Below are 16,048 nucleotides of genomic sequence, written 5' to 3' on the forward strand. Positions count from 1 at the left end.
TATCAATAAAAGGTTTGTTATGATGCTATGTGACATTCTGACATGCATAACAAGTTCCTTTGTGGGGTTTTTTGCCATGTATTATAAAGATACATTTTCATAATGAGAAAAGTGAGCTTATAGCTATCTATGTTGTGTTAGATCCTTTGCCTACATTTAATATCCACAACACTTTGCAGAATATTATTCATAATTTACATGGGAAGTGCAGAGAATAAGTAACATCTCTAGTGATCAAGAAGAGGCAGAAAAGAATTTAAATGCAGACCTAATGGCCTAACTGCAGTTTATGAACTTTCTATGTATACACTACTTTTGGCAGTTTATATCACAAAACAGAATAAGACAAGTTTGTTCCCAATTGAAATCAAATACCATTTATCTTTTTTTTCTTTATGCTTTCCACCTAAGGTATTTCAGTCACCTATGTCCTCAAAACATCAACTAAAATCATTTAAATGTTAAGAGAAAGTAAATGAAAGTTAATTCTTACTTCACTCCTTTTTTCAGGTTTATAATGGTTCTTTTTTTTTCCCACTGGATAATAAGTAACTGAGAATTTGAAACCTCCCATTTTACAGAAAAAAATAAAGCACAGATTTCTCTTTCAAATAACCTATGGTTTAGAATGGGAAGTAAAAATTAACATAAATAATACCCATGATGGATTCATATCAAGAGAAAGGCAAATATAATATTACTGAGGAGGAAGTGATTACTTTTGCTCAAGGAATTGAGGCACTACTTTCTGTAAGTTTGTGCGTATTATTTGCTATGGCTGCCATAACACAGCACCATGGATCTGATGGCCGAAACTACATAAATTTGTCTCACAGTTATAGAAGCCAGAGTCCAAAATCAAGGTATCATCAGGGTTAATGCCTTCTCTAGACTGTGAGGGAAGTATCTGTTCCAGGCCTCTCTCATTATCTTTTCCTTGGCCATCTTCTCCCTGTGTCTTCACATTATCTCTCTTTGTTCCAAGTCTGAGTCCAGATTTCCTTTTTGTATAAGAATAGCAGTCCTTATTTTAATTTAATTATCTCTGAAAAGGCCCTATCTCCAAATAAGGTCATTCTGAGGTATTGGGAGTTAGGATTTCAACATATGAATTTGGGAGTGGGGTGCAGATGGGGTATAATATAGTCTGTAATGTCTATAACATAACATACTTTATTTTTGGACTGAAAAATACATGAATATATGTGTGGACATTGTTCAGTTATACTTACTTGGCTTTGCTTTATTAATTAAAATATATTACCTTTTCTCTTGCAAGATTTATATTCTTATTTATTCTTGGTGGTTTTCTCCAGAGCGTTCCAATTTTCTCATATTTCTTTGAGGAAAAATGTTTCATTTTAACAGTGTTTCCTTATTCAGTATGTCTTATGCAGCTTTTATTTATTAAATCTTAAAAATATTCCTAACTTTATTTTTATGAAGACTTCAGAAATAGAGTCAAATGATCATTGGCAAATAGAACAGGAGCTTCAGAGAGAAAATTTGAAGTTGTCATCTGAAAATATTGAACTAAAATTTCAGCTTGAACAAGCAAATAAAGATTTGCCAAGATTGAAGGTAAATTTAATGTTCTTTATTATAGTTAGGAAACTTAATGCTTGAAAACCTTTTTCTCCCTACTTAATTGTTACGCCTTTATGAAGAAGTTGAAAATTCATATTCATAAAAATACCATGGTAGTGTTATACTTTCTGCATTTGTTCATTTAACAGTTATCTGTTGAGAGTCTATTTTGTGTCAAGCACTCTTCTAGATGCTGGGAAACAATAATGAGAAAAATTCTTTAACTCCTAGAACTCACATTCTAGCGGGAAAGGCTGAGAAACAAGTTAATATATGGTATGTCAGCTCATAATAAGTGCTAAGGAGAAAAAGCATGGTTGGTGGGAAGGGGCCGTGTGTGGGTTAGGTAAGGGTATGAGGAATTGTTATTAAAATACGGTAGTAAGGGAAAGGCTTCCTTACTAATATGATATTTTAGCAGAGCTAGGGGACAGATGAGGAAGTAGGTCCTACTAATACTGGAAAAAGTGTTCTAAACAACAGAAATAGCAAGTTCATATAGTCTGAGGTAAAAGGATGGTTGGTGTATTTTATTAAAAGTTGTCACAGTTTAAAATATTAGGACATCCTTAAAACAAAAAAAGGCTTTAAATTAAAAATATACTAGGATAATTATCTCCTTTAGAAATTTCATTTATTTTGATGTTTGTAAAAAGTTTATCTTTGGTTTTTCAAATCTTATTTGTGGGAATCCTTTTTTTTTTTCCTCTTGGCTGATTAATTGTTTCATTTCTGTTTTTTAACCTAGATTATTAGCAATCTCTTAACTCCATGACTCATCATATAGTTAAGCTATTTTCTGCTTCTCATTCTGATTTTTATACTGTGAAAGCCAGTGTTAAGTTGTCTCTTTCTCTATACCATAAAGATCTACATATATAATTTATGGGACAGTTAAAATCAGTCAAAAATTTGGAAAATATTTAATGAAATTCACATACAAAATACTCTTGTATTTATATACAAAGTCTGTCTGGAAAAAAAAATCCAGCCATTATATAATGAGAACAATTTGCGCAACATTGATGAACCTAGCAGCCAAGGAGAGTGGACTGGAATGTGTGTACAATGAAGACTTCACTGTACTAGTCAGTGGGGGCAGTAGACACCATTGAGTGAGCATGTGTGCTGTGTGGCTGTCACATTCAAAATGAATGAGTAGAGCGATAAATCTGCATCAGATTTTGTGTTAAGCTTGAACATTCCTCTGTGAAAACTATTTGGATAATTCAGAAGGCTACAGCTATGGACAACTGGTGATTGGCAGCCTCATCATGACAATGCGCCCACTCATGCATCACATCTTGTGCAGAGTTTTTGGTGAAACATCAAATCACCCAGGTGACTCAGCTCCCCTATAGCCCAGATTTGGTGCTCTGTGACTTCTGGCTTTTCCCCCAAACTAAAATCACCTTTGAAAAGGAAGAGATTTGACTGTCATGAGATTCAGAAAATACGAAGGAGCAGTTGATGGTGATTGGGAGAACTGTGTGAGTTATCAAAGTGCCTACTTTGAAGGAAACTGAGGCATCACTGTCCTATGTACAATGTTTCTTGTATCTTCTTCAATAAATGTCTCTATTTTTTATATTACATGGCTGGATACCTTCTGGACAGACCTTGTACTTTAATTCAATGTATGTCTTGATTCAAAACCCTCATTTAGTTTGGCTATCTAGTTACAGAGATTGCTAGTTCAGATGAATTGTCTGGCTTTTCTTTCCAGTGGTTATAGCTATGTTACATGTTTGCTTTAATCTTACAGAATCAAGTAAGAGATTTGAAGGAAATGTGTGAATTTCTTAAAAAAGAAAAAGCAGAACTTGAGCGGAAACTTGGCCATGTTAGAGGGGTGAGTATGGGAGAATACTCCATATATTTGTTTTGGTTTCAGAAGTGATAACCTGGAAATAAAAGTAAGTTTGTATATGTTATAATAGTAATGATATGCCTTTACTAGTTAGTGCCTACAATTTCAGTTTTTATTCTGCTGCATCCACAATCTAGAACATTGTTAAGCTTTTCTCTGTGTTTCAAGTAAATGTATTTTATCATCTGTCAACATTACATGCATTTGATTTCACTTGAACTCCACATCATTTGTGGTGGTGTTGCATACCCTCCACAGCCTGAAAACATTTACTTCCAGGATTCACCTTTCTGTTCATTAAGGTGACTAACTACTAAGTGCTTCTTGGTCCATTCCAACATTTTGTAATGATTTTATGATATCCATGCCAACTCTTCAATATATGCTCTGTATATATATTTTCCAGTTTTGTTTTTTTTTTTGTATTCTTATATAATTCTTTCCATGTATTTTGTTTTTACTTTTTATTCTGAGTAAATGTTGCTTATGATGTCAAGGCCAAATGTTGTTGAATCGCACAAGTAGAAGCAATGATAATGAACAAAAACCTTTTCAAGTAATATTAAATAATGATGAATTTTGTAAAAATAGTGAATACAATTAGAAAGTATTCAGGACAAATATCTTGTTGACAGTAACATTGTTTTATAAATAAAATCTATAAATTTAACCTTTAAATCTAAGTTAATTATGAAAGTATACACTATTAAAATTATGTAAGAGTTTATATTTTAGGGTTATTCACTGCAATGTGAATATTGACTAAAATGCTAAAAAGCAAGATTATTTTATTCAACTGTTAAAAAACTTTTTATATTAAATTATAAGCAGTTAAATGTATTAATTGCTGACCCACCTCTTTTGATAATTATACACCATATTTTTTATTTCAGACATATCTTCTACTTATATTGGAGAGAAGCTGAATTTCTAATCAAATGGCTATTCTTTTTTTTTTTAATCATCATCTGAGGATATTTTTTCATTCATTTTAGAGAAAAAGGGAGAACAGATATCAAGAGTAGAGTATTTAAGCTATTAACAGCTACATGACTTTAGGAATATCACAGTCTCTGAATCTTGTATGTAAAGTGAGAATTATAATTCCTTTCTCAGAGGGTTATTATAATGATAACTTGAAATAATACAAGTTTTGGCTTCAAATGTTAGGAATCAATAATGTGAGTATAATAACCTGTAATGTTATTGATACTTTATAATATACTTTCTAAAATACTTGATTTAATTAATAGTTAATATATTCTTTTGTAGTCTGGTAGAAGTGGAAAGACAATCCCAGAACTAGAGAAAACCATTGGATTAATGAAAAAAGTAGTTGTAAAAGTCCAAAGGGAAAATGAACAGTTTAAAAGAGCATCGGGAATACCGACCAGTGAAAAAATGGCTAATATTGAGCTGGAAAATGAAAAGTTGAAGGTAGTATTTTAAATATGATTATTTGCATGGAATATTTTGTTATGATTTTTATCAACATTTTAGGAAAAAATTAAATATACTCTAACTACATAAAATGGCTTTAATGGCTGCAATAGATATTTTACACATACGGAAAAAAATTTATTGGAAACAAGACTAAGAATGGTTAGAGTAACTCCACTTGGTCATTTTATTATTTCAAGACCAATGATTCTTACTCTGGCAGTGTTAAATATTACCTGCATCTATTTTCAAAAATATAGATGCCTAAGCCCTCATCCTGAGATTGATTAGATTCCTCATGGTGGGTTCTACCATAGGTATTATGATTGAAACTTTTTTCAGTTCATCAGTTCATTCTAGTGTATAGCCAAGCTTGGGAACTTATGCTGTAAATAACCAGTATTAGATGGAAGACTTTAATTCTAATTACAGCAAATATGATCTCTACAACTATTTTGAATTATGTTTCTTTTTTAAGATTTTATTTATTTATTTTTAGAGAGAGGGGAAGGGAGGTAGAAGGAGAGGGAGAGAAACATCGATGTGTGGTTGCCTGTTGTGCACCCCCAACTGGGGACCTGGCCTGTAACCCAGGCATGTGCCCTGACTGGGAATCAAACTAGCGATGCTTTGGTTTGCAAGCTGGCACTCAATCCACTGAGCCACACCAGCCAGGGATGAATTGTGTTTTATAAATTTACAAGATCATCTTTTACTTTATTTAATTGTTTTAATAATGTCAGTTGTTTTTTTGTTGCTAGGCTGAATTAGAAAAACTTAAAGTACATCTTGGACAACAGTTGAGCATGCACCATGAATCCAAAACCAAAGGCATAGAGAAAATTGTTGCTGAAAATGAACGGCTTCATAAAGAACTTAAAAAAGTATGAGTTTCATTAGTGATTATAATTATTTTTATGTTGATGAACTAATACATCTTGGAAAAATGGAATGAAAAAGTTGATGAGAATGTTTATTCAAAGCAATTATTAAGACTCTTAGAAATTATGTTTTTATTCCTGCCATCCTTTCACAATGAGAAACATCGAAAATAAAATATTAATAAATTAAGAGGCAGTATAATATAAAAGCTATGCATCTGGGATTTATATCCTAGCTCTATTATTTATTAGGCATGGTAACTAGGTGAAGCTACTAACCTTTCTCTATCCCCATTTTCCTCATTTATAAAATTGGGAATAATAAGTATACCTGTTTCACAGAGCTGCTGTAAGATTGAGTTAGTATTTGTACACAGCAGAACAATGCCTGCTGTACAATAGGAGTATATGAGACTGTTCTGTTAAATGAGCAGTAAGATTCCTTTCTAAGTAGCAAAATATATTCCTTGTCCAGACAAGTAGGTAGTATTATTTATATGGATGATCCAGTGAATAAATTGAAATTAGTATTTTTAAACTAGTTATCTGAATGTATTGTGAGGCCAGTGTTATACTGTGCTTTGAATGTGGATGCTTAATAGTGAAAATAATCTGTGGCATTTACATATAGTTTATGCTTATAGATAGGTCTCTCAATTATAGTCAAAACAAAACATCTTTTAAATGGGCCATTATTCTGTAAATAGTGTAGACAAAGATGACAAACTTAAAATAACCAAATATAATGGCAAACTTAAAGTAACGACTAGAATAAAATACCTGTATATATATTTTTCTAACATCATTTAAATGACCTGTTGTTCTAATTATTATGATTATATTGCTATTTTAGAGTAAAGAAATATTGAATTTTTGTTGGAATTTTAATCAGCATTTGAACTCCAGATTATTTTAATTTTCTAATTTAGAGTAAAAATTTTAAATATATTGTACCTATGACAACAGTATTGCATTTTTTCATAATATACTAATTAGTTTTTAATGGTAGGAAATTGAAGCTGCCGAAAAACTGCGGATAGCCAAAAATAATTTAGAGATATTAAATGAGAAGATGACAGTTCAGCTAGAAGAGACTGGCAAGAGATTACAGTTGGCAGAAAGTAGAGGTCCACAGCTCGAAGGTGCTGACAGCAAGAGCTGGAAATCAATTGTTGTTACAAGGTAGGAATAAGTAGTTTACAACTTGCACAAAGTTTAATCAGCTGTAATTCTGCCATTATTGTTTTAGAAGAATATGACACTATTCCGATTAACTTAGTTCTTCTTGATGAACAAGTTTGTTCTAACATGATCCTTACTCTTTTTTTGTCCTAGCATTGCCAAAGAGTCTTTTTCTTCTTTAGAGTATTGAACTAATTTGGGAGGCAGGGCATGGAACAGAGCAGAGCTGGAGCTGGACTGAGGGTGTGGGAACTGGATGGACATTATGAAGCTGCCGTCAGCCATGAACCTCAGCTGGTGCCACCAGCTTCTCCTGGGCACTGCTTTATCCAGTGACAACTCATCTTTTATGTTGTGTTCATTTTCTACCTCAAGTATAAGCCAGGCACAATTGAGCTGTTTTGTTACCACCTGTAGCGTACCGGATTTGTAATTTTGGTGCTATAGTCTCAGCAACTTATTCTTCAAATAACCCCCAAGATGAATTCAGCAACAGCTCTAGTGTCTTTCTGGCCTCTGCTTTCTGGCACTTGCTTTTCTCCCACTTTGTGGACCTTTTCTCTAAGTATGTGTGATTTCTGACTGTCCGTCTTGGTGGCTGTGAAAGAACTGACGGGAATTCACAAGTACACATTCATATGTTCTTTGCCATTGTCACCACAGTGCTTCATCATGACTGATGAGTCAGTAAAAGGCTTTGCTGTTCATTCTTCTATCCAACTGTAAGCAGCTGCTTAAAAATAGTATAAAAGCCAGCCCTGGCTGGTGTGGCTCAGTGGACTGAGCACCAGCCTTTGAACCAAAGGGTCGCTGATTCTGTTCCCAGTCAGGGCACATGCCTGGGTAGCAGTCCAGGTCCGCAGTTGAGGGTGCACAAGAGGCAACCACACATTGATGTTTCTCTCTCTCTTTCTGCCTCCCTTCCCCTCTCTAAAACTAAATAAAGTCTTTAAAAAAAGATCTTTATATCTGCTGCCCCTATTTCAGACGCAAACAAGTTGGGCACTTTATCTTTAGTTAACTTTATCTTCCCATATTCATAGTTTTCTATCTCCGTGTATCCTCCATGTCCCTTTCGGTGCCTACCTGCTATTTAGAAGGACATGATGAGGGGTGGGGTGGCAGTCACCGTTACTACCACTAGTATGGGAACCTTAGCACTGCAAGACTACAGCAAGTCCTGTAGTGGACCTGCTGCACTGCACTTGGCCCTTGTCAACCAAGTCTCAGGAGGTAAGAGGGACTTTGGGCAGGTAATTGGAGGGCAGCCCATGTCGCCAGGCAATCCTGGTGGAGGGTACTTGATTCCTGTCCTAATATACTGAGGAGTCAGAAGCCACTCTTCCCCACTCTAGCTCCCTTTTAATTCTGTCAGAGGGCTAGTGTGGGGGTTAAATGAAATAATGTGTGATAGAGTAAAGGGGAGAAGGCATTTCGTCCGCTTGGAGCCCAGCAGACTCTCTCAACCAGTAACACTATCAGTTAATTTCTTGTTTTTTTATTTTTTTCTATAATAACATATGGCTTCAAAGAAATCTGAGTTGCTTTAAGATGAATTTATTCAGTAGATATATACTCAGTACTTGCTGCATGCCAGACTCGGCTTTATGTTTTTCTAAAAGGCCTACTTTGTCTAGGTTCCTTCAGAGAGCCAAGTAGCTTCCATGGAGAAATACCTAATTTCACTGTGGCCTTAAGTAAATTACATCTCTTTTCTGTGAGCTCAAGTTTTTGTACTTGTAGAAATGATAACCCTTGTCCTTCCTTTTCTAAAAAGGGCTCTGTGAACCTGCAGAAAAGATTATTAATGTGAAAACAGTGTACGAAGTTTATAAACATTTGAGACAGGTGATACTTAGTTGAAGATGACTTTGTCTTTTAGATTATTTATGTGTGATTAATCTGAGAACAGGTAGCTAAGCATATAGTAGGCCTTCAGTGAACCCTCTTGAGAAAGACATGAGTCTCAGTAGAATCCACTTGGTGGAGAGAAGATTCATTCTAAACCTTGGGCTCCGGCCTCTCTAAATACACCAAAAAAAAATTGCTAAGGTATGTAGGTGGGACTCATATCAGGCCTTATACTGACATGCTGAGACAGGCGGGGGTGATGCAGAGCTGTTTTAGATTGGGGGATCAGAGAAGGCCTTTCTGATTGGGTGGCATTTGAGCAAGGAATTGACTGAAATGAAGGAGTGGCTTCTAATCTTTCAGCACTTTGGTTGATAGTCCTTGTTAGGTTAAGAACATTGCCTTCTAATCTGAGTTGCAAAGATTTATCAAAAGTTCTTGAATGTATTGAGAGAATAATTTTCCTTCCTTGTACTACCCTTACCTGATTTCATTGCCAAAGCATTCCTTCTTTTCTCTGAAAAAGTTTGGATATTGTGAGTATTGTTTTCCTTTAAGGTGTTATGATGTGCTTGTAAAACTATTTTGGCTCAGTGTTTTAAAAATTATTGAATTCTGGATGTTTTTTTGAACTATTGATCATTTCTTTAAAGGTTACATACCTATTTGGATTTTTACAAGCTTCATTACTCCCCATCATAGGCCAGTCCTCTCAGCCACACTTCTGCACATTCTCTTCTCCCAGCAGTGTCCTTTTAGCTTTGTTTTACCCAGATGCCTCTTTTTTTTTTTTAATGTGTATTTATGAAATACTTTGTGATCTTTATATTCCTAAGAATATTCAATAATACAGAATTAAATAATCTGATGAATTTTACTTTCAAGTTTTTGTTTTGCCACTGAAGAAGTTATTAATTTTAATATTTTATAGTTTAGCCTACACCCTTGTTTATAACCTTGGGAATCACCTAAATTCTCTTTTTTAATTGGCCTCTCTGTTAGTTGGGGATACTTAGTCCTTGCTGTTACCTAATGCTAAATAAATATGTAGCAAAAGATTTGACGAAAAGAAACAGTATAAGATATTCTTTGTTATTTTTAGTGCAATGATTGGAACTGACTTAAATCAATGAGATAAATTATTGTCCATGTCTACACCAGTTATTTTTCTTTATTCTTTTAGAATGTATGAAACTAAACTGAAAGAATTGGAAACTGATATTGCCAAAAAAACCCAAAGCCTTACTGATCTTAAACAACTTGTAAGACAAGCAACAGAGAGGGAACAAAAAGTTAAGAAATACACTGAAGACCTTGAGCAACAGGCAAGTAATGAAATTTTTATTTACATGATAAAATAATGTATTATATCTCAAGCCATTCCTTCGTATTGCCCTATGTAGATAAAAATGAACTCTTGACTAACTCTTACCCCGGAAAGCCCATCTAAGTGAATGACACCACCATTCGTCTGTTTGTTTAAGCCAAAAACCTTGGATCATAAACTCCTTTTTTTCTCTCACACCGCACAGCTTTTTCATTAAATCATGCCAGTTCAATTTTCAAAATATATTCTAAATCTGCTAACATTTCAGCACCTCCCACACTGCCAGTCTAGTCCAGACTGTTCTGTCACACCTCAACTATTGCAATAATCTCCTAACTGGTCTCCCTGCTCCTACTCTTGCCTTCTTTCACCTTCTCCCTACCCCTGATCTGTCCTCCACATAGCTTCCAAGTAATCCTTAAAGCTTATCATAGCAGTACCATCCTTACACTCTTCCAGGGGTTCCCCTTTACCTGCAATAGAACTGTAAAGTTCTTTTCATAGCCTCTAAGGACCTGCATAGTCTGGCATCTGGTTTCCTCTCTAGCCTCATCTTTACTTTACTTTCATTCACAGTGTTCTAGCCACACTGGCTTTGGTCCTTTAAAACAAATCAAATTCATTCAAGCTTCGGGGCCCTGCACTTGTTTCCCTCATTTAGAATAATATTTACCCATTTCATTTCTCTGTTTAAATGGAGGCACTTTAGACCTTCCCTAACCCTATGGCACCTTCCATCACTCTCTATCCTCTTACTCTGGGTTATTTTTATTTTTATTTTTTGACAGCCTTTCCTTCCATCTGGCACTGCTCTCACATCACATACTCATTGACTGTTTTTCCTCACTAACAATGGAAGGGTCATGGGAACATGCAGAAAGGGATTTGCCTGCTTTTTTCACTTCTATGTCTTCTATGCATAGAATGATACTTGGCATATAGTAGTTAATAAATAATTTTTTAATGAATAGTGAATAGATGATGATGGATGGATGCTCAGCATGTGCTTTTGAAAACCCAACTTTTATTGCCTTATTGAAAATTGTATCTTTATAAAATCTATTTTTATGTCAAACTGTGTTTTCTAACTTTTCATTGTACCCAAAGATTGAGATTCTCAAACATATCCCTGAGGGTGCTGAGACAGAGCAAGGCCTTCAACGGGAGCTTCAAGCTCTTAGGTACGTTATATTTTCCTGTGACTTTTTTTTTTTTTTCATTATCTTTTAATATAAGCATGTTTACTATATCTAAAGAGGTAAGATTTTTCAACCTTGCTACCTAAAAGGCTTATCAGCCTCATTTTATCCTTCTAATTCCAATCATTCTATCTTTTACAAGTAACAGGTTTGCTGAAAAAAAACAGTAAACCGAATCCTAATATAGGTACATGTTTGTAATGTGCTTTTTTTTTACACTTAGTAGCATAGAATGTATTAAACCTTAACTTTCCAGAGACAAATATTAATGAAAAAGGGGGGAAAAGCCTTTATTTCCAGGCTTCTGTGTATCCTACTCTCATGAGGCTCCTCCAATAAGAAAACTATTCTTAAAAATGACATCAAAGTTCAATTTTAAGAAAAACATGAAAAATTCTGGTCCCATGAGCTCTCTTTGAGAATGGTATCATTGCAGCAAAGTAAATCAATGCCTTTGTGAATATCAGAGATTGTAAGCATTGTACCTCACACAGTTCAAGGAAATGCCCATATATTTTGTGGAGCAACGTTTTTGTTTTGTTTTGTTTTAATAAAATTATCATTTTGTTCTAGACTAGCTAATAATCAGCTGGAAAAAGAAAAAGCAGAATTAATCCATCAGATAGAACTACACAAAGACCAGAATGGAGCTGAGAGCACCCTACATGGTAATGTGTTTTATAACATTTTAAGTAACCCATGTTTTTGAATTAGGACTTTCCCTTTTTATTTGCTCACAGATTTCTGATATCTGTCTTCATATAAAGTCAAATCCCCAATCTACGTTTTTGGAGCTGTCTCTTCCTCCATGCAACATTATTATTCCCATCAAGCCCTTTGCAAGTACTGAGTTTTTCTCCTTTTGTTTCATATGGGGGTTACTGACTTAATCAGGATACATTGCTGAGTAATGAATACTAGGTTGGTTTCTTGCTTCCAGTTTTTAAGTATAGGCCCCCTTTAAACCCTCTAAACATTTTCTTCTAAATGGTACTGTAACCTTGTTAATTTAAAACTACATATATAAGTAAAAATATTTTTTTCCTTTTACAAAGGAATGTCTATCCTTCTATCCCCTGCCATTTGCATTCAGAAGTGCCTACTAGTCATTTCCCTATTCCTGTGTGCTTATGTATGTATATATACATATATCCATAATGTATATGCATATATGAAGTCTGTCTGGAAAAAGCCCAGCCATTGTTAACATAATGAGAACGGTTTGCACGACATTGACATAACCTGGCAGCCAAGAAGAGTGGACTGGAATGCACATGCGTGAACAATGACAACTTCACTGTGATAGTTAGTGGAGATAGTAGACACTGTTGAGTGAGCATGTGTACTGTGTGGCTGTCACATTCAAAATGACTGAGCGAACAGAGCAACGCATCTGCAACAAATTTTGCATTAAGAGTGAACATTTCTCCGCTGAAACTATTCAGGCGATGCAGTGAGTGCAGCCCAAATAAAAGTGTGGCACAAATGCTTCAAAGATGGTAGGGAATCTGTTGAAAGTGATCCATGTTCTGGAAGGCCTGCAACAGCAGAACACCTGAGTATGTTGAACATGTACAGGCTGCAGTCAACAAAGATTGGTGACTGACAGTATGAGAACTAGAAGCTGATCTCGGATTCCAAAAACTGTGTTTGAGATTTTGACACAGGATCTTGGCATGAATCATGTGGCAAAAAATCATTCCATGGCTTCTGCTACCAGAGCAGAAGGAAAATAATACTGCAATTGCTAGTGACTTGATTCAAACCAATACCAATGAACCAAATTTCTTCAAGAAGGTCATTAACTGGAAATGAATTGTGGGTCTACAGCTATGATCCAGAAATAAAGGCCCAGTCATCCCACTGGAAGTCGCCTGGTTCTCCATGCCCGAAGACGACATGGCAAAATCGCAGCAAAATTAAGGCCAAATTAACTGCGTTTTTTGATTGGGAAGGTGTTGTCCATCAGGATATGCCCTTCCAGGCCAAACAATTAATAAGGAGCACTACCTCAATGTTCTTCATCGATTGAAAGACACAATACAATGAACACAGCTGCAGCTATGGGCAACTGGTGATGGGCAGCTATTCATACACCATGTTTCATGCAGGTTTTTGGCGAAACATCGAATGACCCAGGTGACTCTGCCCCCACCCTATAGCTCAGATTTCACACCTTGTGACTTCTGGCTTTTCCCAAAACTAAAATCACCTTTGAAAGGGAAGAGATTTCAGACCATCCATGAGATTCAGGAAAATACAGTGAGGCAGTTGATGGTGATTCCAACAAAGGATTTTGCAGAGTATTTTGAACAGTGGAAGAGAAGCTGGGAGAACTGTGTGAGGTCCCAAGGTGCCTACTTTGAAGGGGATTGATGTGTCATCATTCTATGCCCAATGTTTCTTGTATCTTCTTCAATAAATGTCTCCATTTTTCATATTATGTGGCTGGATACTTTCTGGACAGGCCTCTTATGCACACACAATGAATAGCCGATCCTCATTATTTGCAGATTCTGTATCTATGAATTCACCTACTCACTAAAATTTACTTGTAATCCCATAATTTGCACTCGTGGCACTTTCGTGAATATACACAGAGCAGTGAAACATTTCTCAGACCCACTTTCCCAGATAGAGCTAACAAGGTGAGGCTGCGCACTTGGTTCAGCTTTCATAGAGATGACCAGATGATGGAGACAGTAGGGGGCAGCGCAGCTTAGGGTAAGCAGCTCGGGTTCTGGCGCCAGTTGGACTAAGTTTAAATCCCAAGTCTGACATTTGTTAACTGGGGCAGCCTCAGGAATGTAAGTTGACACTTCTAATGCTTGTTTTCTCTTTTGTAAAATAAAAATAGAATCTAGAAGAATGAGTTTTTCCAGTATTTAAGATTATATTCTATGATATATATATGTTTAGATACAGATATAGATTTTATATCTATATATAACTATATAGTTTTCCTCTAAGAGCAATGGTTCATTATTTAGTAATTCATTGTGTGGACTTTATAGACCGTAACTACTATAAATAACAAGAATTGATTAGTTGTACTTTATGTTTATGTCTGAAAGCTTGAAGGAAATTCCAAATTCTGTGCCAAAGAATTATACCAACTTATATCTGAACAATCTTTGACTATTTTATGTAGCTTTTTCAATCTTACCATATAGTCCTGTTGCTACTTTGCATTAAAGTGCTCATGTACAAGTTATACCAGACACTACATGTATGTTAAGTGCTTTATGATCATTCTATAATTTTTATAACCCTATTGTCTCCCTGTTAACTCTGATAAACATATTTGAAGAGATTAAGTTACCTACCCCCAGGGCCACCACAGGAAGGAAGTGACAGAGGTAGGATGAGACCTAAATCTAGGAAACTCCGAAGCTCCTCTCCACTCCCTGCTATTAATCACTATGCTGCACCACTTCTCAATTAACTGAAAGTACATATAATCTCCCTCAACAGCATTGCTCATAGCATCTAGCTTGGTGTGCTAGACTAGACAGTAGACCAAAAACTTGTTAATGCTGTTACATTAGGCAGTTGTCTCTAACCCTCAAGTCTCGGGAGAGGGAATTTCTGAAATCCCATATTCTTTATCTCCTGAAGAGATGAGGTACCTATTATATTTTAAAGTTGTCAAGACTCAAAATCAAACCATAACTGCTCTGGAAATTCTAAAGCACCGTTTTAATATAAGTGGTCATTAAACTAACTTTTGGAAAAGTGGTACACATTACCAATCTGTGTAATATATAGCATCCCAGTGATTAAGAAACAGTTCTGTAAAAAATAATTAGCACTTTCTGCAAAGTGAGGGAAGCTTTGAAAAGTAAAATTTTGCTTTCATTGGGCTGCCTTACGGTTGTAGTGCCTTATCTAAGTCTCCTTATTCCCGTGTTATACTTTTAGTACTTAACAAATTTTCCTGATTCTAGAATTTGTCTATGGAAAATAAGTTTCTTTCATGTAAAAATTAACCTCGTTCTACACCTCTAATATCTGGCATATGCCTTTTCTCTGTCTGCTATGGAATTACAATACCTAATAGAGGTAGCAGTCAGTATTCATGGCCTAAAGTGTATCAGCCATAAAATGATGTATGTTCCAGGCTCTAGTTTCATAAGTTTTCTCCTTATTCTCTGAAACAAATTCTATATTTTGAACTTAGAATGGGAAAAAGCTGAGTCTAGTTTTCCTAATTTTTTTTTTTTCTGGCAGATCCTGATCAACTAAAGGAAAAGGTACAAGATTTAGAGACACAGCTTAAAACCTCAGATGTAGAAAAGCAGCACTTGAACGTAAATGTTTAAAATATCTAATTATAGTATTATAATTTTAGTATCATAACACTGTATTATAACAGTATTATAATTTTGAGAAAACAGCTATTGAAAACTTTGTATAATTACTGTGTTTGAGTTTTAAGTATGTATCATAAAAATTTATGGGATGACATTTTATAGTTATAGTTAACCTTGACATTACAAAGTTCATTATATTCAGCTATGTTTAAAACTATTTATTATAGAAGAGCTACCAAAAAAATTGAGACAAAACAAATACTTAAATTTATTTTTTAATTGCCACAAATATAGAGCTCCTTTTAATATTAAGATTTTGGTCACACTGTGAACAGTGTCTTTTATTTCCTTTTGAAATTCTTTTCAGGAATAGTTCCCTTCCCTTAAAAAAAAAAAGG

The 16,048-nt window shown here is 35.0% G+C and overlaps 1 protein-coding gene across 1 annotated transcript in view; it reads left to right on the top strand.

The window, feature by feature from the left end:
• CEP290 (centrosomal protein 290) overlaps positions 1 to 16,048 on the top strand; it is a 94,598-nt gene that overhangs the window by 77,299 nt on the left and 1,251 nt on the right. The window contains exons 44-52 of the mRNA XM_090273908.1: positions 1,447 to 1,581; positions 3,353 to 3,439; positions 4,730 to 4,894; positions 5,659 to 5,781; positions 6,788 to 6,960; positions 9,995 to 10,136; positions 11,246 to 11,319; positions 11,911 to 12,005; positions 15,568 to 15,647. Of these exons, the coding sequence (XP_090130034.1) occupies positions 1,447 to 1,581; positions 3,353 to 3,439; positions 4,730 to 4,894; positions 5,659 to 5,781; positions 6,788 to 6,960; positions 9,995 to 10,136; positions 11,246 to 11,319; positions 11,911 to 12,005; positions 15,568 to 15,647 (1,074 nt within the window). The remainder of the gene's footprint in view (positions 1 to 1,446; positions 1,582 to 3,352; positions 3,440 to 4,729; positions 4,895 to 5,658; positions 5,782 to 6,787; positions 6,961 to 9,994; positions 10,137 to 11,245; positions 11,320 to 11,910; positions 12,006 to 15,567; positions 15,648 to 16,048) is intronic.

This window comes from Furipterus horrens, unplaced genomic scaffold (assembly GCF_987537825.1).
Source record: "Furipterus horrens unplaced genomic scaffold, mFurHor1.1.pri manual_scaffold_4, whole genome shotgun sequence".
Classification (NCBI taxonomy): Eukaryota; Metazoa; Chordata; class Mammalia; order Chiroptera; family Furipteridae; genus Furipterus; species Furipterus horrens.